The sequence below is a fragment of the Schistocerca americana genome, chromosome X, assembly GCF_021461395.2.
Source record: "Schistocerca americana isolate TAMUIC-IGC-003095 chromosome X, iqSchAmer2.1, whole genome shotgun sequence".
Taxonomy (NCBI): Eukaryota; Metazoa; Arthropoda; class Insecta; order Orthoptera; family Acrididae; genus Schistocerca; species Schistocerca americana.
The window spans coordinates 851,233,009-851,258,919 of record NC_060130.1 but is presented as its reverse complement, the minus strand read 5'-3'; the positions used below and the strand labels follow the sequence as shown (position 1 = coordinate 851,258,919).

General features: G+C 42.3%; 1 protein-coding gene across 1 annotated transcript in view; it reads right to left on the bottom strand.

Annotated features, from left to right (window-relative positions):
• The window catches only part of LOC124555201 (CD82 antigen), a 94,501-nt gene that overhangs the window by 35,348 nt on the left and 33,242 nt on the right, over positions 1 to 25,911 (bottom strand). Inside the window, exon 2 of the mRNA XM_047129046.1 lies at positions 12,584 to 12,778. Coding sequence (XP_046985002.1) covers positions 12,584 to 12,778 — 195 coding nt within the window. The remainder of the gene's footprint in view (positions 1 to 12,583; positions 12,779 to 25,911) is intronic.

The window sequence follows — 25,911 nt, the reverse complement described above, 5'->3', positions numbered from 1 at the left end:
ATGAAGTGTTCATCTTCAACTTGGCGCTTGGGAACAGAATTATTTGTATCAGTGTTTTGTCAATAAACCATAGAATGGTGACCTATTTTTTCTTTTATTTCTAGTTATAACACAAGAAAATGCGGCCAAGCCATCAACCATCTACACTGTAAGCTCTACTCATGCAACTTATTCATCAGCAGGACAAGAACCAGATGCTGCAACTGAACACTCTCCAACCACTTTTTCAAAGCTTACTACAGATGCAAGCAACACAGCAAGTGTCGGCTTTTCCTTCCTTTGCTAAGGCTTTAGAGGACTGGGAAACCTACAAATCGAGATACTGGAGCATTCCCCACACATTCCAGGTAATGCCAGACTCGTGAAATCTTTGTTTTTGTTGTGGTCAAAATCCGAGATTTACCATCTACTGTGCAAATTGGCCCCTTTATTTAACTCTTCAGAGCTCACCTTTTCAAACATTCAGTCATTGCTGGCTAAATATTACGAGCTTCTTACCTTTGTTATTATGTCCCCGGTAGCAATTTAACAATGCAAGAAACAGCCAGACTCAGCGAATGGCTCTCAGAATTATGCAGAAGGAAAGATCAGAGACATGATCATCCGGGGTACTCCAGACAGATTTCCAGCATGAGGCACTCCAACTCTAAGACTTGTCATTAGACAAAGTTTCAAACTTAGCACAAAGCTTTGAAGTGACCTGAGCAGCAGATAAGAAACAGGAGTCATGAATCAACATAGCTGCCATTAAGGCAAACACATCTGAGCCAGCAGCCAATGCCACACTAACGGCAATTTGGATGTAGCAACTGTACAGGCAGAACACTGTACCATTAACCAACCATGTCCTCCAGCCTGCTCGAGCCGATCAAACTGGTCTTGGGTGCCGAAATGGTGGTTGTTATGTCCGGATCATTTTAAAAAACATCAATGTGAAGACTGTCCTGACAAATGAATCAACTGTCAAAACTGTTCTGTCAATGGCCAGTTAGCTTCCTTAAGTAATAAGTCCTATCAGGCAAGAGAGCCTCCTACCCAACAGATGGATTTTTATCTAGTAACCACTACAGACCTCCAATACACTTTTTGTAAAAGTGCTAATTACAAAGAAACCAGTGCAATCACAAGTAGACATCGGCACAGCCATGAGCATTCTGAATTACGGTACATATTTAAAACTTGCAAGAAACAAAGAGACATCTAATGGCTTATGATAATCACATCAGTATGTGGTCATCAAGTTAAACTGCCAGTGACACATCATAATTTCACCAGCCACATTACCTTCTTAGTCGTTAACAGTGATTCTGCTGAGAAATTGTTTGGACCTGATTCTCTACAGAAATTTGAATTTCAGTAGATGATTATGTGAATTTGTTAGCCGAAGATGTTCTATACTCTGACTTAAAGACACTGACAGGATTATGAGAACCTGTTCACCCCAGAACTTGACACTGTAAACAATTTTGAGGCACCCGACACACTGAAACGTAATGCATGGCCTCAGTAATTTCGAGCTCGCACCATTTTGTTTGCTGTCAGAGACCAAGTAAAGGAAGAATTTGACCATCTAATTGCAATTTCAGTTCTAGAACCTATTCCTTCTAGTCAGTGGGCTACCCCACTAGTCATATTGCAAAAGCCATCGGAAAAGATCCACCTGTGCAGCAATTTTAAAGTAACTGTCAACACCCAATCAGAGATTAAGACATATCCTATTCGAAGCCAGAAGAATTATCGTCAAAATTAAAAGGTGGGACCCACTACTCTAAAATAGACCCCATCAGATTTGTATCTCCAACTTCCCCTTGATGCAGAATCTCCACAGTTTTTTAACACTTAACATCCTGCACAGGCTTTATCATTTGAAATGCCTAATGTTTGTTATAGCATGTACCCCCGCCATTTTTCAGTGGTATTTGCAACAATTATTATTCAAAGTGAATGGATGCATTAACTATTTAGACGACATCATTGTAACAGGGAGAACCTTCATATTCTGAAATCTTTATCCAGTGTCTTAAGGGAGGCTGGCCTAAAATGCAGAAGAGAAAAAGGTTTTTTTCCAGCCTGAGACTGAGTACCTCAATCATCTCATTTCCAGCTCAGGCATTCATCCTCTGGATAAACGTGTCAAAGCTACACTCAAACTTGCTGGACCAACAACGCTTAAGCAACTTCATTCCTTTCTGGGGAAGATATTGCATTACTGAAAGTTCTAACCCACAGCAACAACAGAAACCACCCCCTTGTCCCAGTTACGAAAAAAGTGGGTGCCTTTCCAGTGGACACCAGCACACCAACTTGCGAGCGCACCTTCCACAGGTTGAAATCCTAGTTGTTGACGTCTCTATGGCTCGAATGTTCTGATCCAACAAAGCAGTTATTGCAGCGGACACATCTGATACAGGTGTCTGAGCAGTCCTGGCACACAGGGAGGTGGATGGCTCTGAGCAACCTGTAGCCTATGGATCGAAAGCATTGACTGACACCCAACACAGATAGCCACAAATAGAAAAAGAAGCACTGGCTATCATCTTTCCATTAAAGAAATTCCATGTGTTTGTTTATGGCACCGAGTTTTACCTGAACACAGATCATAAACCACTGATCTTATTCAATCAAGCAATAAAGATTCCAGACAGGACTGCTAACCACCTCCAGTGCTGGGCTTCACTTTCGGCGCACTACCAGTATGAGATTCACTTCTACAGCACAACTGAGCATGCCAACACTCGTGCCTTCTCCCACCTTCCATGGAGACCCAAACCAGAGTTGGGCAAAGAAGAAATTCAGTGTTTTCACATCGAACAAGCAGATGCCGCCATAGATTCTTTTCTCATAACCAGCTCCCGGGATGCAGACACAACCAGTACTGATGAGGTACTCCAACAAGCCCGGACACACATACTTCATGGATGGTCCTAACAACAACCTCCCAAGGCTTCCATCAGCTTTTTAAGGCCCACCATCAGCTCATGCTGATCGATGGAGTAATTCTACATTCTACTCGTTTCCAATGACTAACACCCACGAGTAACCATTCCTTATTCTTTACGTAAGCACATCCTGCAACTATCGTACCAAGGTCACTGAACTCTTGGCTCGCAGTTTCACTTACTGGCTGGGCATGAACCAGGAGATTGAACGACTCACCTAAACATGTCCATCCTGCCAAAACCAGCAGGCAGCCCCAAGACACTCATTTGCTTCTTCGTCACCATGTGCTCGCCCTTGGGAGTGGGTACACACTGATTTTGCAGGGCCCGTGTTTAACACCATGTCCTTGATAGTGGTCAATGCTTACTCCTGATTTCTCAACATTGTCCAATGCAATGCCATATCAACCACCATCACAGCCTTGGGGGGAAAAAAAATTGTAATTGAAGGTCAGCCAGAAGTACTTTTAACTGACAATGATTGGTTGGATGGATGGTTAGAGGGGGGGGGGGGGGGGGGGGGGGGGGACCAAACTGTGAGGTCATCAGTCCCTTGTTCCCGGTAACAATTTCACAACAGGAAAAGAAGAAAAGAAAGGAGACATACAGCACAATAACAGGAGAAATGAAGAACCAGAAGAATGACACTAGGACAACCAACACTACTATGGTCACAACAGGAAAAGAAAACCACAGAGAGAAGCAAGAAACAGGTAGAATGGGTAAAAACAATAGAGCAGATGACCATGGCTGGCCGACCACGAGAATAAATAGGGAAAAGCCAGCCACTCTGCGACACAGTAAAACATCCACCCAAAAAGTATTAGAGTGCAGAACATAAAATCACAAAGGACATGTGTGAAAACTTATCTAGAATGATAAAACACACCATCACGTATAAAAGGTAAAACTAAATTAGCTGATGAGGCATTGTCAGCTAAAATTAATGGCAATGAGTCTGGTAACTGAAGAGTCCGTTGCAGGGCAGCCAAAGGAGGACAGTTCACCAAGATATGGGACACTGTCAGCCAGGTGCGGCACCGAAACTGAGGTGGATCACCATGGCGCAGGAGGTAGCCATGTGTCACCCAAGCATGGCCAATGCGGAGCTGGTAGAGAACCACAGAGTCCCTGCAAGAGGCCCGCATGGAGGACTGAAACACATTCGTAGTCTCCTTACTGGCACACAGTTTGTTGTGCGTACTAAGGTTATGCCATTTCGTCTCCCAAAGCCACAAAACCCTGCGGCGTAGTACTGATCACAGGTCAGATGCAGAGAAGCCAATGGTACGACACCGACAGAAGTGCATAACACATGACTTTGCCGCCAAAAACCGGAAACCGTGGGATAGAGCCCTTGACTGCACCTTGGGGACGGCTCCCTGTAGGCGCTGCTCAGCAACACCAGTACTGGTGGAGCAGTTCAAAATGCAGAAGTAGTCTGCTTACACAGAAGGTGAGACGGATGGCGCAACAGCTGCTGCTAGACCATTAATGGCCACTAAAAAAAAAATTGAGAGAGACTCAATACACAGCCCTACAGGACCCCATTCTCCTGGATATGGGGGGGGGGGGGGGGGGGGGGGGGGGGGAGGGACTATGGGAGGCACTAACTTTGACACAGAAAGTACAAAGCAACAGGAAATTTTGGATAAAAATCGGGAGCAGGCCTCAGACCCCACTCGTATAATGTGGCACAGATATTATGTCGCCAGGTGGTGTCTTACACTTTTCATAAATCAAAGAAGATGGCAGCAAGGTGTTTGTGTCTGGGAAAGGCTGTACAGATGGCAGACTCGAGGGACCCAAGATTATTAGTGGTAGAGCAACGCTGGCGGAAGCTTGCCTGACATTGAGCCAGTAGGCCACGTGACTCTAGGACATGACCCAACCCAACCGCTGACACACCACACGTTCCAGCAGCTTACAAAGAATGTTGGTGAGGCTGATTGGCCAATAGCTATCCACATCAAGTGGGTTTTTACCAGGTTTGAGCACCGGAATGATGGTGCTCTCCTGCCATTGTGATGGAAAGATGCCATCATAACAGATCCCGTTGAAGGTGACTAGGAGATGTGGCTTGTAGACTGTGGATCCGATCTGGCCCAGGAACTGTGTCGGAGCAATGCGCAAGGGCACTGAGGAGCTCTCATTCTGTAAATGGGGAATTTTAGGGTTCACTGTGGTGTGTAATAAATGGAAGGGCTGTCCCTTGCAGTCGCCATTTGAGAGTGCAAACGGCTGGGAGGTAATTCTCCGATTCAGAGGGTCAAGCATAGTGCTCAGCAAAGTGCTCAGGAATCACGTTTGCATTGCTTGATAACACGCGATTTATGTTAACACCAGGATCACCTGTTGGGGTCTGGTACCCGAACACATGTTTGACCTCTGCCCAGACTTGAAAAGGTGACATCTGGCACCCAATGGCGGACATACATCTGTCCCAACAGTCCTGCTTCCATTGTTTCATAAGTTGGCGAATGCAGGCATGGAGCCATTTAAAGGCTACGAGTTGCTCCAGGGAAGGGTGTCACTTATGCCGCTTTAGAGATCACCGATGCTCCTTAATTGCTTCAGCTACTTTTGGCAACCACCAAGAGACTGCCTTTTGTCAGGGGCACCCTAAAGAGCAAGGGACTGTGTTTTCTGCCACAAACAATTGTTGTTGTCACCTGCCCAACCATCACGTTGATGTTACCGTGTGGGGGGAGATTCAACGGTAACTGCAGAGGTTAAAGTTTCCCAGTCCGCCTTGTTTAAAGCCCATCTGGTCAGGCGCCTGGGAGCCTGATGCCGGGGCAGTGACAGGAAGATGGGGAAGTGGTCACTACCACACAGGTCATCATGTGCTCTCCAGTGGATAGATGGACGAAGTCCTGGGCTGCAAATTCAGAAATCAATGGGTGAGTAGCTACCGTGAGAGACACTGAAATGTGTAGCGGCCCCAGTATTTAAGAGGCAGATGTTGAACTGAGACAGTAAAGTTTCGACATCTCTGCCCTGGCCAGTAAGCACGGTGCCACCCCTCAAGGGGTTATGAGCATTAAAACCTCCCGAAAGTACAAAAGGTTTAGGGAGTTGATCAATCAGTGCAGTTAATACATTCAGGAATACTGCTCCAGCTGGAGGAAGATATACATTGCAGACAGTTATTTCTTGTGACATCCTTATTCTGACAGTCACAGCTCCAAGAGGGGTTTGAAGGGGCACAGTTTCATTACAGACTGAGTTTAGGACAAAAACGCAAACTCCACCTGACAGTCAATTATAGTCGCTATGGTCCATGTAGTATACCTTATGGCCACAGAGGGCCATGCAGAAAGCATGGTGTAAATCTTAACAGTTGCCGTAGCTCAGCCAGGTGGTGGAAAAACTGCCCCAATTCCACTGGAGGATGACATCATCGTGAGACTGGGAAGGCATGGAACATTCAATGAGGCAGTTTACTCCTCAGGGTCACCTGTTGCCATCTACTTTTTACCTGAGCAGACTATATCCAATGTGTCCGAGGGTCTAGCAAGATCTAGGTCCTCAGCAGACACCAGACTCTCCACCTTGTCCGCAGACTCAGAGCTTATAGGTAGCGGTGGTGTGGGTGCCACTGCAATTCCCTTGATCTTAGGGACCTTCTTTCTGGATTTCTCTCACTGCTCCTTGTGTTTCCTTGGCTGGGAGGACTTCACTGATTCAGTCTCCAGGACGGAGGATGAGCGTGAAGCCCTACAACCAGCTGCTTTTGGGCTCTTCAGCCACTGGTGGGTGTCATCTTTCCCACTAGCAGAAATCTGGGAAAGGGTTGACCCAAGGGAACCCTTCCTAGTGAGAGGAGCCAAAGAAGACTTACGCTTCTCTGGCTCAAAAGTGGGGACTGATATCCCCGATGGTTGGTTGGGTGGGGTGGGATGGGGTGGGGTGGGGTGGGGTGGGTTGGGCGATGAGGGGGTGCTACCGAAGTAGGTGGTGCGGGAGCAACAGGGAGGGAAGTGCCCCCCACCGTCAAGGGGACAGAAGTAGTCTTCTGGTTCTGAGAGGCAACAGGAATGTGGGGAACTGATGGGGCAACAACTGTTCCCATTGCGGCGTAAGAGGATGTCATAGCCAAGGCACTCAAAGTTCCTCAGTGTAGGTCAATTGGTCCAATATCTTTTATTCCACGATTTTCCTATCTTTATGTAAAATCCTGCCGTCTAGCGAGCAAGGTGAATGATGCTCTCCTTGCAGTTGACACAGATGGGAGACGGGGAACACTGAGTGTTTGGATGTGATGGATGTCCACAATCTCAACATGTGACGCTGGAAGTACAGCAGGAAAACATATGGCCCAACTTCCAGCACTTAAAGCACCGAATCGGGGTAGGGATATATGGCTTTACATCACAGTAGTAGACCATCACCTTGACCTTCACAGGCATTGTGTCATCCTCGAACGCCAAGATGAAAGCACTGGTGGCAACCTGATTATCCCTCAGACCCCGATGGATGCACTGGACGAAATGAACACCTCACTGCTCTAAATCGGCATGCAGCTCGTCGTCAGACTGCAAAAGAAGGTCCCTGTGGAATGTAATACCCTGGACCATATTTAGGCTCTTATGGGAGCGTGATGGTTACAGAAACATCCCTCAACTTGTCACAAGTGAGTAATGCACTTGACTGGGCAGAGGATGCTGTTTTGATCAAGACTGCATTTCGGACAAGGCCTCCACCTTCCCAAACTTGTCTTCCAAATGCTCCACAAAAAACTGAGGCTTCATTGACATGAAAGGTTCCCCATCAAGTCTCGTACGTACAAGGTACCAGGGCGAATAAGCTGCACTGCCATCCTTAGCCTGGCATTCCTCCCATGGTGTGGCCTGCGATGGTAACGATTTGGGGTCATATTTCTTAGCATTGAAGTTGGACACTGCATGCTTAGAGACTGCTGGCGGCAGAACACCAGCAAGAGATGACGTACTACGCTTCATGGCGTGTCATCCGCCCTGATGCCACCCACTCCAACCACCCAGCCTCAGCAAGGGCCACCTGACACAATGGCCATTTCCGGGAGTCCTGATGCCCCAGGGAGATGGGCATCCACTCAATGGCATACGTGGGGAGTTAGCCGCGCAGCCATCAGCAGAGTGATCCCTGTGTGGTCAGGGGCTACAACCAACAGGGTACATGGCAGCCCCACCACAACAGACTGGCTACCGTGCTGGATATGAGGTGCAAAGAATTCCATGGTCCTCGTAGGCACACAAAATGACACTGCATAGTGGGTGGAGGAAAACACAGCCAGGAAAATGTCCTCGCTCAAGAGATGAAGGATGAGCGGGACTGCAATGCCATGACGAGAAGTGGGCTAAAGATCTCAATGCACGATGGACACAATGCACCATGTAAGGCATCCTTCTCCAATTGACTTGCTCTTCAGGAAAATTTTGAAAAATGGAGGTCAATCCCTACAGGGGACCACCACATAAAGGCCGAAAGGTACGAGACTCCTTTTTGACGCCTCTTACGACAGGCACGAATACCTTGGGCCTATTCTAACCCCCAGGCCCGCAGGGGAAACTGACAACGGTCCACTATTTTGCAGCAAGGAGTATGGTGGTTTCTGTACCCAGCATGGCATTTGCCACATTCCAACACCCCCCTTCCATCCACAATCAAATGGAGAAGCCAAGAGAATGGTTCGCACTTTCAAAACTCAGATGAAGAAACACCTCCAGGATCACTCCACCAATGCATCATTAATTAATTAATTAATTTAATTTTATTTTATTTTATTTTTTTATGTTGAGCAATTAAAGGTCCACACCCATCGGAGACAATAGCCCTGCAGTGCTTCTCCATGGATTTCAGCCCGGACCATCTTCAGTTTGTTCATATCAACACCACAGCCAGCATCACTGCTGCCTGCACCCAAGTTCAGCCCTGGGACCTTGGTTTGGGGGAAAGGATTTCACCAGTGACCAGCCTGGATTCCACAAACAATCATGCAGCACCGGGGCTAGAAGGTTTTCGGGGTGCAGTTTCCAGACCAGGAGGTTCTGTGACATGCTAATCAACTTTGTCCCTGACTAGTTTCCCCAACAGTCATTTCCGTCCCCCACCATTACCAGTCACCTAGTTCCTAACCTATCCCAACCCATACAGCCACAGTAACACCAGACTTATACATGCATTTTGCCCACAGCCAGCTGATCAACACCTCACCCCAACAAGAGCGACTACCCCAGATGTCATCCTGCCCCAGAAGCTGCCCTTCCCGGACCACAAGTAATTCCAGATGAAGATGAAGACATGCCACTGGTTCCTCCTGCTCCACCAGCTCCGCTGTCAAGGCCCACACCGTACAACCTTTGCCCCGGCCAGGGCATTTTTGTCCGTATGCTCCTGTGCCCCAACTCACCAACGCTGCTGAGGACTCTGAGGAGGATCCTATTAATGTGCCGTTCATTCGCAGCAGATGCTTCCCCAAGGGGGAAGGGGTGTGATATCCACCACTATCACATCTTTGTACCGAGCAGTGGCACACTCCATTGCATGCGGCCGAGAAATACATCGTTCGCCGCACTTTTCCGTGCGCGGCCCGCTGCTAACATCCCCGGCTGCCTTCTTGTGCACACACTTCAGAACACAGCGACTCACCACCGAAGATATACAGCGACCTCAGCCGCCGGCTCCATTAACTATGGAACCTTACTTAACACTGCTCCTGATGCCTACAAGCCAGTTCTCATCATGCTATGTTTCTACTCTACAACTCTGAAGCACTACTCTGTAGTGGACCTGCTATTCGATGTTGATTCAGCTGTGCTCTGGACTTTGAATCCAAGTGCTATACTGGAACTTTCATTTCAACATTCCCTTGGCTTAGTATGTCAACAGACTTCTTATTTCTGCCAGAATTCTGCATTTCACTTAACACTTCCTGGACATTTGTATAACCACCATCAATTTATATAATTTTCCATAAAGTGTTCATCTATAACTTGGCACTTGTTAACAGAATTATTTTTATCAGAGTTGTGTCAATAAACCATAGAACTGTGATGTATTTATTGTGCTATTCCTAGTTATAACACACTGGTTACAAACTGTTTAAAAGAAAGAATTTGACAACGATATGGTATTCCAGTTAATTAATTTAAAATAAGCACTAGCAAAATAATTACTTTAAGTAGCTGTGTAAACAAATTATTCTGAGAATCAAGTTGACACCAGTATTGTTCCTCCAACCTTATTAAGACTTACTTTACACTTTGCTCCTACAGGAAAGACAGCTGTCATGCAGGTTCTACTGGAGTTAGATTATAAGAGTACCTACTGAACTCACTTTGGAAGCTGATGATTACTCTCTTACTTCCAAGAAACCAAACCAGATTTCCAATTCAACATCAGGCTACACTGTGGTAACTTACTGAAGCAGTAAAAATCTTTCCTGATAATTGAAGGACACTCAGATTACTCTCTTTGAGGATTTTTGTACAATGTCAGAAACTGGAATCCTGTGCACCACTAAATGTTAGTCAGCAAAGGTCTCAACTATCGGAGCTGCTTTACTGGGATAGGTAAACAACACTCTCCCTTTGGTAAAGCAGTAACCATCAGTTACCTGGCTTTGCCAAAGATCCATCCAGTTGACTCATGCGTTGTGGTTGTTGAAATGGAAAGATCAAATGAACTCTGGAACTTCTGCCACTATCTCCAAATGATAACTTACAACAACAAATCCTTTTTCCTTTGCTGCAATATTCCCATTTTGCAGAGGCTCCTGAACTTATGCATTTTACTTGCCATTTGACTTTGGTTTCATTGCTGGCAGTCTGTAAAATTATGTCTGGCACCTGCATGTGTTAATTTGTGGGTACCTGTGTAGGTGCAGACAGCATTTGCTGCAGCAGGACCATATCTCTGTTGGGCTATGTAACTTTACAATAACTTTATTCATGACTGAGGAAAACACTGCAGCTAAAAGTGGAAATATATTGCTATAATTATCTTCACTGCTTCATCATAATACATTTGCTTGTTAACCTTTGGTTCTTATTTTTACCTCATAAGTAAACTCAGGACATCCACTACTCCACACAGTTTGGTTGTAAAGGAAATTGAAGGCTAGCAGATTGGAGGAACATAATATCCTTAGCTGGTGTGCAGCTGATTCATCAAACAACCAACTATGATGTGATGCATGTAAATACACTGACTGTCACCAAGTTACCTCTGATGACTCTTAATCAGTTGTCTATCTAAAGCAGTTTAACTCTGTATTATTTGAAAAATACAATTCTGGGGAAGTCATATCAGAATGAGACCTACTGGGAAATTGCCAAGGAAATTAAATTTATCGGTGAAGGTCAGATTCTCAACTTCTATCCCACCATCTTTCACAGCACCTGGAGACTTGTCCACTTGGCTACGGTGTGCATCAGAGCCAGTCTCTGCTATCCGGGAGAAAGGGGCTTTGTAAAACCTGGAGACAATGGATAGCTCTTTCTGTAATCCTGTTGAATAAATTGTAGTGACTGCCTATTTTCCTAGCTTAAGAGATTTCTCATGATGGCATGTTTTGCAGCACCTATTGAAAATAAACTTATCAAAAGTTCAGGCCGTAAGCTCCATTTTAAAAAGAATTTAGTGGAACTACTGTGAACTCACAAAACTGAGGAGTCGGTGCAAAGCTGTTGGGAATGAATGAAGCAAGTAGTGGGCTGTTTGGGGAACAAGTGATGCTTCAAGAGTGTTGAGCTTATCAAGTTCATTGTGAGTGATCAATAAAGTTGTTCTCCCAGTACGGAAAGCTTTCAAGAAGTTCTAATACATTCCTCTGTGCGAGTGTGAAATTCTGCTTAATCTGCCAGTTTTCCAGGCACGTCTTGCAGTTTAGTGGGCGTGCAAGTGCTCAGTAGGAAGAGGATGCGCTGCAGAGCATAGAGCCGTTAGGTAGCTGAAGATAGTGTTTCTGTGGATACTTTAAGTGTGGCTTTTTGCTTGTCCTTATGCATTTTTTACTTTTGAACTGTTATCTTGTTTTGTTTTTGGAGTATATTATTGAGTTGATAAAATCAGTTGTGTGTATTACAGAGTTACTTTGCAGTGTATGTTTCCCAAACTAGGCAGACGGAGCAGAGTGTCTCAAAATAGTTTGACTGCTACAGGGCATTCGGTAGGAGTGACACCTTTAACCCAGTCTCGTGGGTCGAAGCAAAGTTGGTAACCCTTATTTAGACTGACTTAATAGTGTAGCAGAGCAGAGGATTAGTCAGGTCCACCAATAAATGTTTCCAAGTTAATCTACGACGTAACACATCACAAATTGTTTAATAGTAAATGGATTCTGGCCAAAGCCATGAGTAGGACTTAGCATGAAGCCGTGGAAATTCCGTACTAACCAGTTATTGAGCATTGCCTGTCAAACTCTTATCAAAGGGGAGACATACGTTAACAAGTATATTTGTTATAGATTTGTTTTATTATCAATGTGAGCATCATAGCGATGTTTAATATACGCAGCCAACAAGAAACTAGTTTTTATTTTACAATTTCATTATATTAGCATAATCAACTGTGACTGTTATGGGAGTATATCCAGCAGATCACATTATAGCAAAACAGAAAAGGAGACAGAGATATACTCAAAAACAGATCTAACTTACCGATACAAGCATACAAGGAGACTCCCTGTATGCTCCACAACAGCCCAAAAATGCAACTATAAATATTAGTGCACCAGCTGCGAGTAGAATGTATAAGCCTGTATAATAATTTCCATCATCTTCAGTTATGCTCAGGTATGATGTCTTGTCAGTGAGCAGTAAAATAGTAAAAACCAAAATTGTCAGTCCCACCAACTGGAAACAAAATCAAATTACACTCCTTACAATAACAAAATGGCATTCATAAGTACAATGTACATACTATTTTACATTAGCACAATGATAACTCTCAGCTTCCTTTCCGTACAGTTCTATAAAATCTGAACCTTTTTCCCACAGTTAACATACTGAGCTAAAAGTCTGTTACGACATTATATTGTATTGCATTAAAATATATTACATTATATATAATTTTTTACTACATACTGAGGTTCAAAAACTCTCAGTTTATAATTTTTCTGGCTCACTAACAGAACAGATTATCATTCTCAATAGTATTTAAAAAAGGTAACACTATTTTTCTATGACTAGAGCATAAAAAGAAGAGAAGTTTCCTTAAAAGGGTCTAATCTAATCCCATCTGCGTCATTAAATATGAAAAAAATTCAACATATCCTACCATTCTTGGTGACAGGAATTCTAATAAAAGAGCAGATGTCCGAATAGTAAAGGAAGCACCAGAATGCTGCACTTATGCCTACTCTGCCATGTACTGCAAAGTAGGAGTATAAAGACTAAATTTCTGGCACATGGTACTGCTATTAGTGATATCTTCCCCCTAAAATATTCACTTGGATACTTTGATTTTTCAGCACATTATTTCTAATCCACTGCCTCTCAACTATCACATTCCTAAGATGACTGCCACTATTCTTGCAGTAAAAAGTTCGGACATTTCATGAAAGTGGTAGGCAAATATTACATTGCTCCCAGTCTAATGTCATGAGATACATTCATGAGAAATTCGTTTCAATCATTCACAACAATTTTTGAAAAAAAGCATCAAAGCTGTATACAATAAAACTTTGCTAAGGTTGCGTTCTAACAGACATCCCCACACATTCATTCCCTCATGTAATTTTCTGGTATAAAAAATTCATAAAAATTCGCAGTCATGAGTAGTAAATGAATCTATTATGAATCTATTAAGGGTTTATGCTGCCCTAACCACGTAGAAAAGAGTAAATTGCTAGAAAGCATTCTTTTTTACTTTAGTGGTTGTAAGAAGTAACAGGACATTATGATGTGTTGTCTTTACTCTATTGCTTTTAAATTTACTCTTTCATTCTACAGATTAACAAGTACAATGATTTCATGTAAGTATATTTTAACACTTTTGCAACTCAGCCCGAGTCTGTCTCACGTACTGGCTATGAGTCAGTGGGATCCAGGCTCCATCACAAAAGTGTTATGTTTTGATACTCCTATGGCAAGTGCTGACAGGCAGGAGAATTACTAAATTATCAGTTAATAAGTCATGGCTGTAAAATACCAACAACTGGCTACAAAAGTATGGAGCAACTGGTGTTAGCCAACCTAGGGGATGATTGCTCCGAGTTCTAGAAAAATTTAAGAACACAGGAAGAAATACTGACTTATCGAAGAAAATAGGTTGATGAAAAGTAAACTCTCATTTATAACATTTGTAGATTTAGAAAAAGATCTGACAATGCTGAATACACTCTCCAATTCTCAAGTTATCAGGGATAAAAGGCAAGTAGTAAAATGTTATTTACAACTTGTATGGAAACCAGACTGTATATCTAAGAGTCAAAAGACATGATAATAAACTAAGGAAAAATTTGGAAAGAATTCCAGTTCCAGGAGAATAAATAAAACTAAGGTTAACCAATGACATTGTAATCATGTCAGAAATGGCAAAGGACATCAAAGATCAATTGAACAAAATGGATAACGTCTTGAAAAGAAGTTCTAAGATGGACATCAGTACCAAATGTAATAGCTGCTTTTTGTTATTTGAACGGCAAGATAACTGACAATAGCAGAAGAAGAGTGGACACAAAATTTAGATTGAAAACAATCTTTTTCAAGAAATTTTTCTTACTACGTTAATAATGAACACAAATATTTTAGGAAGTCTTTTCTACAGGTATTTGTTTGGAGTGCTTCATTATATGAAAATGAAAGTTAGACAATAAATAGTACAGACTAGAAGAATAGAATTGTTTCAAATATCTCAAAAGAATGCAAATAATTAGATAGGTAGATTGAGTAACTAATGGAGTATTGGTTCAAATTGAGAAAAGAGAGAGCTTTATGGCACAGCTTGACTAAAAGGAGCGATGTGTTCATGACACATCCTGTGACATCAAGGAATAGTTAAATTGGTAATAGAAGGAAATGTCAACAGCAAATATTTTAGAAGGTGTCCCAGGTATGAATTCAGCAAGCTTCAAATGGATGAAAGGTGCAGTAGTTATGCACATATGAAAATATTTGCACCAGATTGACTATCAGTGATCACTGTATCAAACCATTCTCCAATAGTGATCCCTCCCCTAGCCAATCTGCAACCGACGAAGTACCAAGTAACATCTCTATGTCGGCTTGGACAAGCAAACATGAAGCAACTATGTTGGTTGGAGCGAAATTATTGGTTGAGCTATCCAATATACAACATCTTGTGTGAAAAGTCATGCTCTGACATCTGTGTGACATCTATATTTCGTATCTATAACTTCAAAGTGTTAATGCTTGATAACTAATATTTACTGAACAGTGTCATTAATTTCAGTGACTGTAATGCAAGTTATACTGTGTGTGCTGTTAAATGCCTTTTACTGTATAAACTCAAAAAGTGTCTCCTTGACAACTACTCCTATCCTGCAGAAGAATTTCTAATAATGTGAAGTGCAAAAACTTACAAATTTTCAGCATGTAGCCATATTAATAAATTAAATTGGGATATGAATATGACTTTTCACAGCATTACAATTTATCATGCAAAATGATTTGTGGAACATGAAACTAATTGTGCTGTGAAGTTCAACAAATACTGCAACTCTGATTAATGCTTGAATAATTTCTCTTCTGAATATATTGATGGAGGAAGATATGTGCATATCTTCACCTGTTTAAACTGTGATCTGTAAAACTAGAACTGGCCATCAACAACAAAATAGTGTGAATAAAGTAGGAGGACCCATTTTTAAAATCCACATTTATGAGATCTACATTTGGCACTATCCTTTAGAGAACCAGTTAACAGCATATTTCACAACTTCAAGATATGAGACTTCAGGATACGTGTGCCCATGTGCATTAACAGGTAAGGGGCATATCACACATTCTCCAGGAATTGTCATGAATTTAAGAACAGAGAACAACACGTGGAAGCATATGCGATAAAAGTTTGTAATACATCATTCATGACAGTAAGCATACACCAAGCACGTGCAGGTAATTTAAATCTATTTATAAATGACGTTTAAGCTTCTTTGGCAAAAAACAAAGAAATACTGGTTGTGATTTTAAAGTACATTTTCTTAAAAATTCTTCCAGTAAGAATTTATTACAGTCAGTAACACTACCATTCAACTTAAGTCCTGCTGTACACTTATTAACCAGGGTAGCTAATTGTTCACAAACAGTCATTGATAATATCTTTGTAGAAAGGTCTATTGAACAAAATTATATTACGAAAATAACAGTCAATGACCTCTCAGACCATGACAGGCAGATCCTATTGTTAACTATTAATATGAGCAAGATATAAAATCCACTGTAGTCAAGGTAGTGTAAGGTCACGTACACTGTAAGCCAATGAAGGCCAACTAAGGACTGTGACTGGATTTGGCTGAACACTGAATGCCAATGCATTGGCATTTTCCTTCTCATCCATACCAAACGAAAGGCTTGGGGCCAAGGGGTTCAGCCATGTGGAATCACAATTACCTCTGATAACTTGCCAACATTGCTCCCATATTATTATTGTTATAAGATAGCATTTTAATTACAATTTCAATGGCTGACATTACGAGGGAAGAAGAGGATTTCTCAGTCTTCACATGTGAAGCATTTATTTTACTGCACGAAGATGATGATCAGAAGAAAATGAGGAGGTAATGACATTGGTGGATGAGCTCTCTTTTTTAAAAAAAGTTATGAGCAATATAGTGGGACAAAATTAATGTCTGACCTTAAAGCTGAAATGGTATATGGGCTATTTCATAATTTTTTTTTTCCAATGAAAGCTACAGATTTCTAATAATTATTGAATTGTGTAGGCCCTAAAATTTACAAAGATAATATCTCTTAGGAGATCTGCACCTGCAGCAGACAATTGTCACGCCCAGTTTTGTTCATTTCTCTTTGTTGTTCACAGTGAAAAGATGTCAATAAAGACACCATTTTTCTTTTCCACATCACGCATATGACTTTAAAGCCAACTTATTTCCCTCCAGTTTGTTTTTATATTTGGAGTTCACAGGTGCCCACAAACATTCCAGTTCACATTAAGTTATCAGCTTTCCCTCCCTCCCTCCAGAGGTGAGCACTCTGGCGCCAATGGAACCTGTAGCATTGCGTGGGATCTCTGTTACCACTGCGCCCTCGGATTCGGACGTCCCTGCCAGTCGACACTTGCCTGACAGTGATTGGCGAACCATGGCGGGGTCACGAATCCCTGGGCGGAAGGCAAAAGTTGGTGCTAGCTGCAAGGCTGTACCCTTACACCTCCGTAACATGTTTGAGGTACTGCCCACTGCTGAAAATACTGCCAGCAAGGGCGGCATCGCTTGTTGCGGCAGTGGCCAGTCTTCCTGAGAGTTTGAGACAAGCACAGAAGGTGGGATGGCTTGTCATTGGGAGCTCCTATGTTAGACAGGTGATGGAGTCCCTTAGGGATATGGCAGCTAAGGATGGGAAGAAAGCCAATGTGCACTCCGTGTGCATACCGAGGGAGTCATCCAAAATGTGGGAAGGGTCGTTCCACATGCCATGAAGGGTACAGGGTGCAGCCAATGGCAGGTGGTGGCTCATGTCTGCACTAACGACGTGTGTCGCTATGGATCAGAAGAGATTCTCTCTGGTTTCCGGAGGCTATCTGAGTTGGTGAAGACTGCCAGTCTTGCTAGCGAGATGAAGGCAGAGCTAACCATCTGCAGCATTGTAGACAGGACCGACTGCGGACCTTTGGTACAGAGCTGAGTGGAGGGTCTGACTCAGAGGCTCTGACGGTTCTGCGACTGTGCAGGCTGCAGTTCCCTCGACTTTTGCCATAGGGTGGTGTGGTTTCGGGTTCCGATAAATAGATCAGGTGACCACTACACACAGGAGGCAGCTACATGGGTAGCATTGGCTGTGTGGCGTGGACTGGGCAGTTTTTTTAGGTTAGCCAGCCTCAGGAAAGATCAAAATGGGCTCCAGTACAGGGCAGAGAAACGACGAGAATCGACCAAACAACAGTTGATATTGTAGTTGTAAATTGTCGTAGCTGTGTTGGAAAAGTACCAAGGCTTCAAGCACTGGCAGAAAGCACTGAAGCTGAAATCGTTATAGGAACAGAAAGCTGGCTAAAGCCGGAGATAAATTCTGCTGAAATTTTTACAGAGGTAGAAACAGTGTTCAGAAAGAATAGATTAAATAAAGTAAGTGGTAGTGTGTTTGTGTCTGTTGGTAGTAGTTTATCTTGTAGTGAAGTTGAAATAGATAGTTCCTGCAAATTACTATGGGTAGACGTTATACTCAACAGCTGTATCAAAATAATAATTGGCTCCTTCTACTGACACCCCTGACTCAGATGATATAATAGCTGAACGGTTCAAAGAAAACTTGAATCTCATTACAAATAAGTACCCCACTAATACAGCTATAATTGGTGGAGACTCCAATCTACCCTCAATTTGTTGGCGAAAATACATGATCAAAGCCGGTGGTAGACAGAAAACATTTTCCGAAGTTGTGCTAAATGCTTTCTCTGAGAATTAATTTGAACGATTAGTTCATCAGCCCACAGCCCACACAAATTGTAAACGGTTGCGAAAACACACTTGACCTCTTAGCCACAAATAATCCTGATCTAATAGAGATCGTCATGACAGATACAGGGATTAGTGAACACAAGGTCATTGTAGCGAGGCTCAAAACCTTTACCAAAATCACTAAAAATAAATGCAAAATATATCTATTTAAAACAGCAGATAAAGATTCACTTGATGCCTTCCTAAGAGTGTCTCCATTCCTTACAAGCTAATTATGGAAGTGTAGACCAGATATGGCTCAAATTCAAAGATACAAGATCGACAGAAATAGATAGATTCATACCGCAGAAGTTAATAAGAGAGGGGACTGATCCACCATTGTATGTAAAACACATTTGAACACTGTTGCAGACGCAACGAAAAAAGCACGCCAAATTCAGAACACAAAATCCCCAAGACCGGCTAACTTTCACGGAAGCTCGAAATCTACTGCAGACGTCAATGCGAGATGCTTTTAATAGTTTCCACAATGAAACATTGTCTCAAAATATGGTAGAAAAACCCAAAGAGATTCTGGTTGTATGTAAAGTACACCAGTGGCAAAAAACAGTCAATACCATCATTGCGTGACAGCGATTGAAATGTTACCAATGATGGTGCCACTAAAGCGGAATTACTACATACAGTTTTCCATAATTCCTTCACGAAAGATGAAGTACATATCCCAGCATTTGAAACCAGAACAGCTGCTAGCATGAGTGACATAAAAGTAGATACCTTAGGTGTTGCGAAACAACTCAAACCACTTAAGAAAGAAAAGTCTTCAGTCCAGATGGTATACCAATCAGGTTCCTTTCAGAGTATGCTGACACAATAGCGCCTTTCTTAGCAATTGTATACAACTGCTCACTTGGCGAAAGGTCTGTTCCTAAAGACTGGAAAGTAGCACAGGTCACACCAATATTCAAGAAAGGAAATACGAGTAACCCATTGAATTACAGACCCATATCGCTGACCTCAATTTGCAGTAGCATTTTGGAGTATATACTGTTGTTGTTGTTGTTTTTTGGGGAAGGAGACCAGACAGTGAGGTTATCGGTCTCATCGGAGTAGGAAAGGATGGGGAAGGAAGTCGGCCGTGCCCTTTCAGAGGAACCATCCTGGCATTTGCCTGGAGTGATTTAGGGAAATCACAGAAAAACTAAATCAGGACGGCCGGATGCAGGATTGAACCGTTGTCCTCCCGAATATGAGTCCAGAGCATATACTGTATTCTAACATTATGCATCACCTTGATACATAACCAACATGGATTCAGAAAATATCACTCTTGTGCAACACAGCTAGCTCTTTATTCCCATGAAGTAATGAGTGGTGTCAACAAGGGATCTCAGATCAGTTCCATATTCCTAGATTTACAGAAGGCTTGTGATACCATTCCTCACAAACTACTATTAATCAAATTGCGTGCATATGGAGTATCGTCTCAGTTGTGTGACTGGATTCGTAATTTCCTCTCAAAGAGGTCATAGTTCATAGTGATAAGACAGTAAATCATCGAGTAGAACAGAAGTGATATCTGGCGTTCCGCAAGGTAGTGTTATAAGCCCTCTGCTGTTCCCGATTTATATAAATGATCTAGGTGATAATCTGAGCAGCCCCCTTAGACTGTTTGCAGATGACGCTGTAATTTACCCTCTAGTAAAATCATCAGACGATCAATTCCAATTACAACATTATCTAGGGAGAATTTCTGTATTGTGCGAAAAGTGGCAATTAGCACTAAACAAAGGAAAGTGCGAGATCATCCACATGGGTACTAAAAGAAAGCCGATAAATTTTGGGTATACGATAAATCGCACAAATCTAAGGGCTGTCAATTCAACTAAATACCTAGGAATTACAATTATGAGCAACTTAAATTGGAAAGACCACATAGATAATATTGTGGGGAAGGTGAAACTAAGACTGCACTTTGTTTGCAGAACACTTAGAAGATGTGACAAACCCACTAAAGAGACAGCCTACATTACACTTGGCCGTCCTCTGCTGGAATACTGCTGCGTGGTGTGGGATCCTCACCAGGTAGCATTGATGGAGGACATCGAAAAAGTGCAAAGAAGGGCAGCTCATTTCATGTTATCCTGCAATAGGGGTGAGAGTGTCACTAATATGATACTTGAGTTGGGGTGGCAGTCACTGAAACAAAGGCGGTTTACTTTGCGGCGAGCTCTATTTACAAAATTTCAATCACCAACTTTCTCTTCTGAATGCGAAAATATTTTGTTGACACCCAACTAGTTAGGGAGAAATGATCATCATAATAAAATAAGAGAAATCAGAGCTCTAACGGAAAGATTTAGGTGTTCCTTTTTCCCACGCGCCATTCGAGAGTGGAAAGAGTGCTTAAACGAATCTCTTATTTGCAGTCGATGTTGTCAGACATCAAAGAGGATTAAGTAAATATTCTAGTATTCAAATCGAGAACAACATGAGTAACTTCAAAGTAGATATGCTCTGTGTAGCAAAGCAGCTTAAAGCATATAATAAAGGCAACTCTTCCAGTCAACATAGTATACAAATAAGGTCCCTTTCAGAGTATGCAGATACAGTAGCCCCATACTTAGCAGTCATATGAACTGCTCACTTGACGAAAGATTCTTACGGAAAGACTAAGTTGAACAGTTCACACCAATACTCAAGAAAATAAATAGGAGGAATTTGTTGATTTACAGACCCATGTCACTACTGTCAATTTGCAGTACAATTCTGGAACATATACTGTGTTCAAACATAAATTACTTCAAAGGTAAGTGTATTGACACACACAGTCAACATGGATTCAGAAAATATTGCTTGTGTGCAACACAACTATCGCTTTGTTCTCATGAAGTAATGACCTCAAATTGATTTCGTATTTCTAGATTACCAGCAGGCTTTTAACACCATTCCTCACAAGAGATTTCTTATCAAATTGCATGCCTATGGATTATTGCTTCAGTTATAAGAATGGATTTGTCATTTCCTGTGAGAAAGGTCACAGTTCATACAAACTGATGGAATGTTATCCAGTAAAACAAAAGTGATATCTGGCATTCCCCAAGAAAGTGTTATAGGCCCTCTGCTGTTCCTAATCTATATAAATGATTTAGGACACAATCTGAGTACCACTCTTCGCCTGTTTACTAGATTGTAAATGACTGCATCATCTGCAAAGTCATCAGAAGATCACAACCAATTGCGAAATGACAGACAGGACATCTGTATGGTGTAAAAAATGGCAACTGTCTCGCTAAGGAAAAGTGCGAGGTCATCTGTACGAGAACAAAAAGAGATCAGTTAAATTTTGGTTACAAAATAAGTTACACAAATTTAAAGGCCACTAGTTTCACTAAATACCTAGTAATTACAAACAACTTACATTGTAATAATGTTGTGCGGAAGACAAACCGAAGATTATGTTTTATTGCCAGAACACTTAGAAGATGCAACATATCTACGAAAGAGACTGCCTACATGGTACTTATCCATCCTCTGCTAGAGTACTGTTGTGCAGTATAGGATTCTTAACAGATAAGACTGACTGAGGATATCGAAAAATTTCAAAGGGCAGTTTGTTTTGTATTATCAGAAAATAGGGAAGAGAATGCCACGGATATGGTCAGCGAGTTGAAAGGGAAATCATTGAAACGAAGGAGTTTTTTTGTTACGATAAGAGCTTTCCAGAAAAATTTCTCCTCTGAATGTGAAAAATTTTATTGTCACCAACATACACACATAGAATTGATCATCATAGTAAAATAAGATAAATCAGGGCACATAAGGAACCTTTAACTGTTCATTTTATCTCATGCAAAGTCAGGGAGTGCGATAGTAGAGAAACAATCTGAAGGTGGTTAGAAGAACCCCCGTCAGGCACTTCAGTGTGAACCGTAGAGTAGACATGTAGATATAGAAAAAATAAAAAAGCTGGTACACTTTGCATATTGTTGCAGCCCAGGATAATATTCCAGGTGGCTATTAAACTAATTTTTAGTTCTTCCCTGGCAATGCCAGAGACAGAGCAGAGTAGGTAAACAGCCAGGCAGAATGCGCTGATGGTGTAGCAGCAAACACAGAAGCTATTGCAAAGCCTTGGACAGGCCAAGCACTCCAGCAAGCAATGTAGCAAAATAACATGGCGACAGGACAACAGCCATAATGGCGACTCCCTAAAGTCTCTAAAGAAAGCCCAGATCGAATGCAAGAATAACTAATCAGTTACTGACACAAAAAAATGTGACTGAAAAGCGAAGCTGTGACATGCAGAAGTGACAAAGTGCGCTGAAAAGATCAGAAAACCAGGGCACATTCAGTCAGCCCCACAGAAGGATAATGTCATCGGTGTAGCTTGACAAGTACATATACCCTTACTCTCACATCTTAATTCTCAGTTTTAGCTCAGCATTACAGTCAACTAGTACTGATCCAGAACTTTTGACACTCAATCAGCTTTATATTGAGATGACTATGATCTATGATGCCACCACCAACTATGTCTGATGGACTTTACTGCAGAGGGCTGCTCCTCCCGCCGCCTCACCCTTGCCTTCACTGATGGGAAGACTTCGGCTCCTTCCAACTCCAGGCCTCTGCAGGCCTCCTCACTGATGGCCCTAGATAAGTTGATTAACCACCATTGTTTTGGGGAAGTGCAGTAATTGCTGCTCCACCTCACAGCTACAAGCTAACTTCAGCACTGTGAGGCGGTCTCTTGCATGGAGGCCATGACTTAACTCTCCACAACTACAGCCACCTTGAGCAGAACTGTTGGCTGCCTTGGCAGAACAGAGTACGGGCAACACTGTCCATGCTGTGGCTAGCTAACTGTGATGTCTTGAGGCTCCGAGTAGGCAGATCTTTCACTGTGGCAAGACACGCTTGTGTCAGTCCATCCCAGCATGGTTGCTCCCCTTCTGCCCACTGCACTGCTGGCAACCTCAAATAAAAAGGCAACTGTGTACCTCTGATCAATAAATGTGTATTCTAATGATGTCTCACCAGCATCTTCGGGTATTTGACAAATCCACGCCACCGATTTCTGCATAATGCTTTCCTGATGATTGTAGACGCCACATTCCCAGTCCCCTATATTTGGTGTCAGAAAGTGGTTGCCAGCAGTGGGGAAAATCTACGCCAGGTATCACACCCACACATCTACTGCATTAGCAGCGAATGTCAACTGTCTGGCTCCTCTTTCAGCTCACATGCTACAGTTTGCAGCGAGTGACTTTTTTTTTAGAACCTGACGTTTCTCTACAGCATAGCTTTGGGATACACTTGATAATGGCCCAATATAAATGCCCAAACTGGCCATATGAACTTAATAAAGTTATAAAAAAGAAAAGCAATTGGAGCGGCTTTTCATTCATTGACTGTCTTTTGTTGGAAATGACTCATAGGGGCATCCACAGCACTCAAAGTGTCATTTGTTAAACTGCAGAAGCCTGCAGACCTGGCTCAGTGATGTGGAAGCTGTAGGGAAATTTACTTGCAGCCAGTGAGGTGTCTATACTGCAATTTCTCTAGACACAAGTTGCCGTGTATTCTGACTATGTCAGCTATATGTAAAATGTTTATAAGGTTTGACCAAGTGGTGCAGCAGTGCACAGAATCCAACTGGGCACAATGATTAATATGGTTTGTCTCTTGTTTAAGCATTTTGGGTACAGTTTCCTTATTTTTCTTGTATAACATCAGATGGAGGTTACACAAATTGCCAGAAACACGTGTGGCAACTTCACACAATACTGTTGAAGTCTTGGACAGGCAGGTAGCTGTTTTGCTGGGAACTAAAGCCTAACAGAAAGAGTTGAATGAAGCATTACTAACAAAAGTAGTAGCATTAAAATCATTGTTGGGCAAGGAGAATCTGACCCAGGGTGAACAAAAAGCTTGTTGAACATACCTGAGCCTTCCACTGATCCCACAGCAGCTAACTAGATAACACCTTTTTCAGGGAAAACAACTTTGAATGCAATGCATATTTATTAGTTTCTGAAGGATGCAACTAAACTATGAAACTGGCCAGATTAAAATTCCTTAAATATGGCTAGGTTATGATTAGTGGGCAATGCCAAGATGTACATCATGTACCATGAGGCTGAGTAACGGGCAAACATTTGCTGAGCTGTCTAACACACTTGTCCAGCACTATCATAAACGAATTAGCATGAGGGTTTTTAGGTAAAAACTCAGGAGATTATCGCAGAAACTTGGCAAATCAGTAGAGCCCTCCTCGGACAAGATTAGGAAAATTCACACACAAACTTACGAACTGACGTAGAATGCAGAGACTGACAAGAATCATCACATATGAGGTGAAGAATAGGGCTTCAGATGTATTTGTGGGGGTCTTTCTGCTGCCATGTCAAGAAGAGTCACGCTGGAGTGACCAAATGAGTTGTCTGTTGCTATTAGGATTGCCACACAACTGAAAGAAATCAATATTGCTACTTAGAGTGACAATGTTTTCTCCTGTGAGGTAAACTGTTGTAGGTGTGATTGTACAGACCACACCAGAAAGCAATAATGGCAGCCAGAATGTTATGAGTGTGAAGAAGTAGATCTAAAGTGCATTATCACTGAACCAAAAAACCTGATAAACAATTTCCAAGTAAGTGGTCATTAAACAAGAAATAGGGTGCCTTGCCCATCGAACAGCATTCTCAGTAGAACAGAGGACAGCAAAAATATATGCAGATATGGCATGTTACCTGCTAGGAACAGTGAACGGTAGGGAACAAGTTTTTGGTGGATGCAAGTCCTCACACTGGTTATCAGTCAACCTCTTAAGCAGAAAGTGACAGGTCTCCATGACATAGGTTATGTGGGGTAAGTGACAATGATGTGATGTCACTGGGGACAACACTGCTCTGGTTTAGTGTAGGAACAGATTTTTCAGGAGCTACGGAAGTGTTGTCAAACGGTGAGGGGTACTGTGTGATCCTAGGACTTTACTTTCTTGATAAATATGACACAAACACTGTCCTTTTGCAGTACGCAATTGAACTCCATAGGACATTGTTTCCATTAGGGGCAACAACTGCACATATTACAATGTCGCAAGGTTCATCAAACATGTAGGTGGAAGCAAATAAACTGCTGATGTGCACCACAAATAAGTTTGCACGACAGCACGCAACAGGCAATGGGAAGTTGGTCTGAGTTAGTGGAGGTACAGACTTACTAAAGGAAATAGTGTGTGTTGTAGAGCCACTGGAAAGAAATAAAGAACTGGAGAAGCCACACTGTTCTGTATGCAAAACTGTAGTACGAGTCAATGAAATAGATGGTTATGTCAAGGTTCCAGTTAGTCTTGATAATTTTGTCATAGATGGAGTGAGA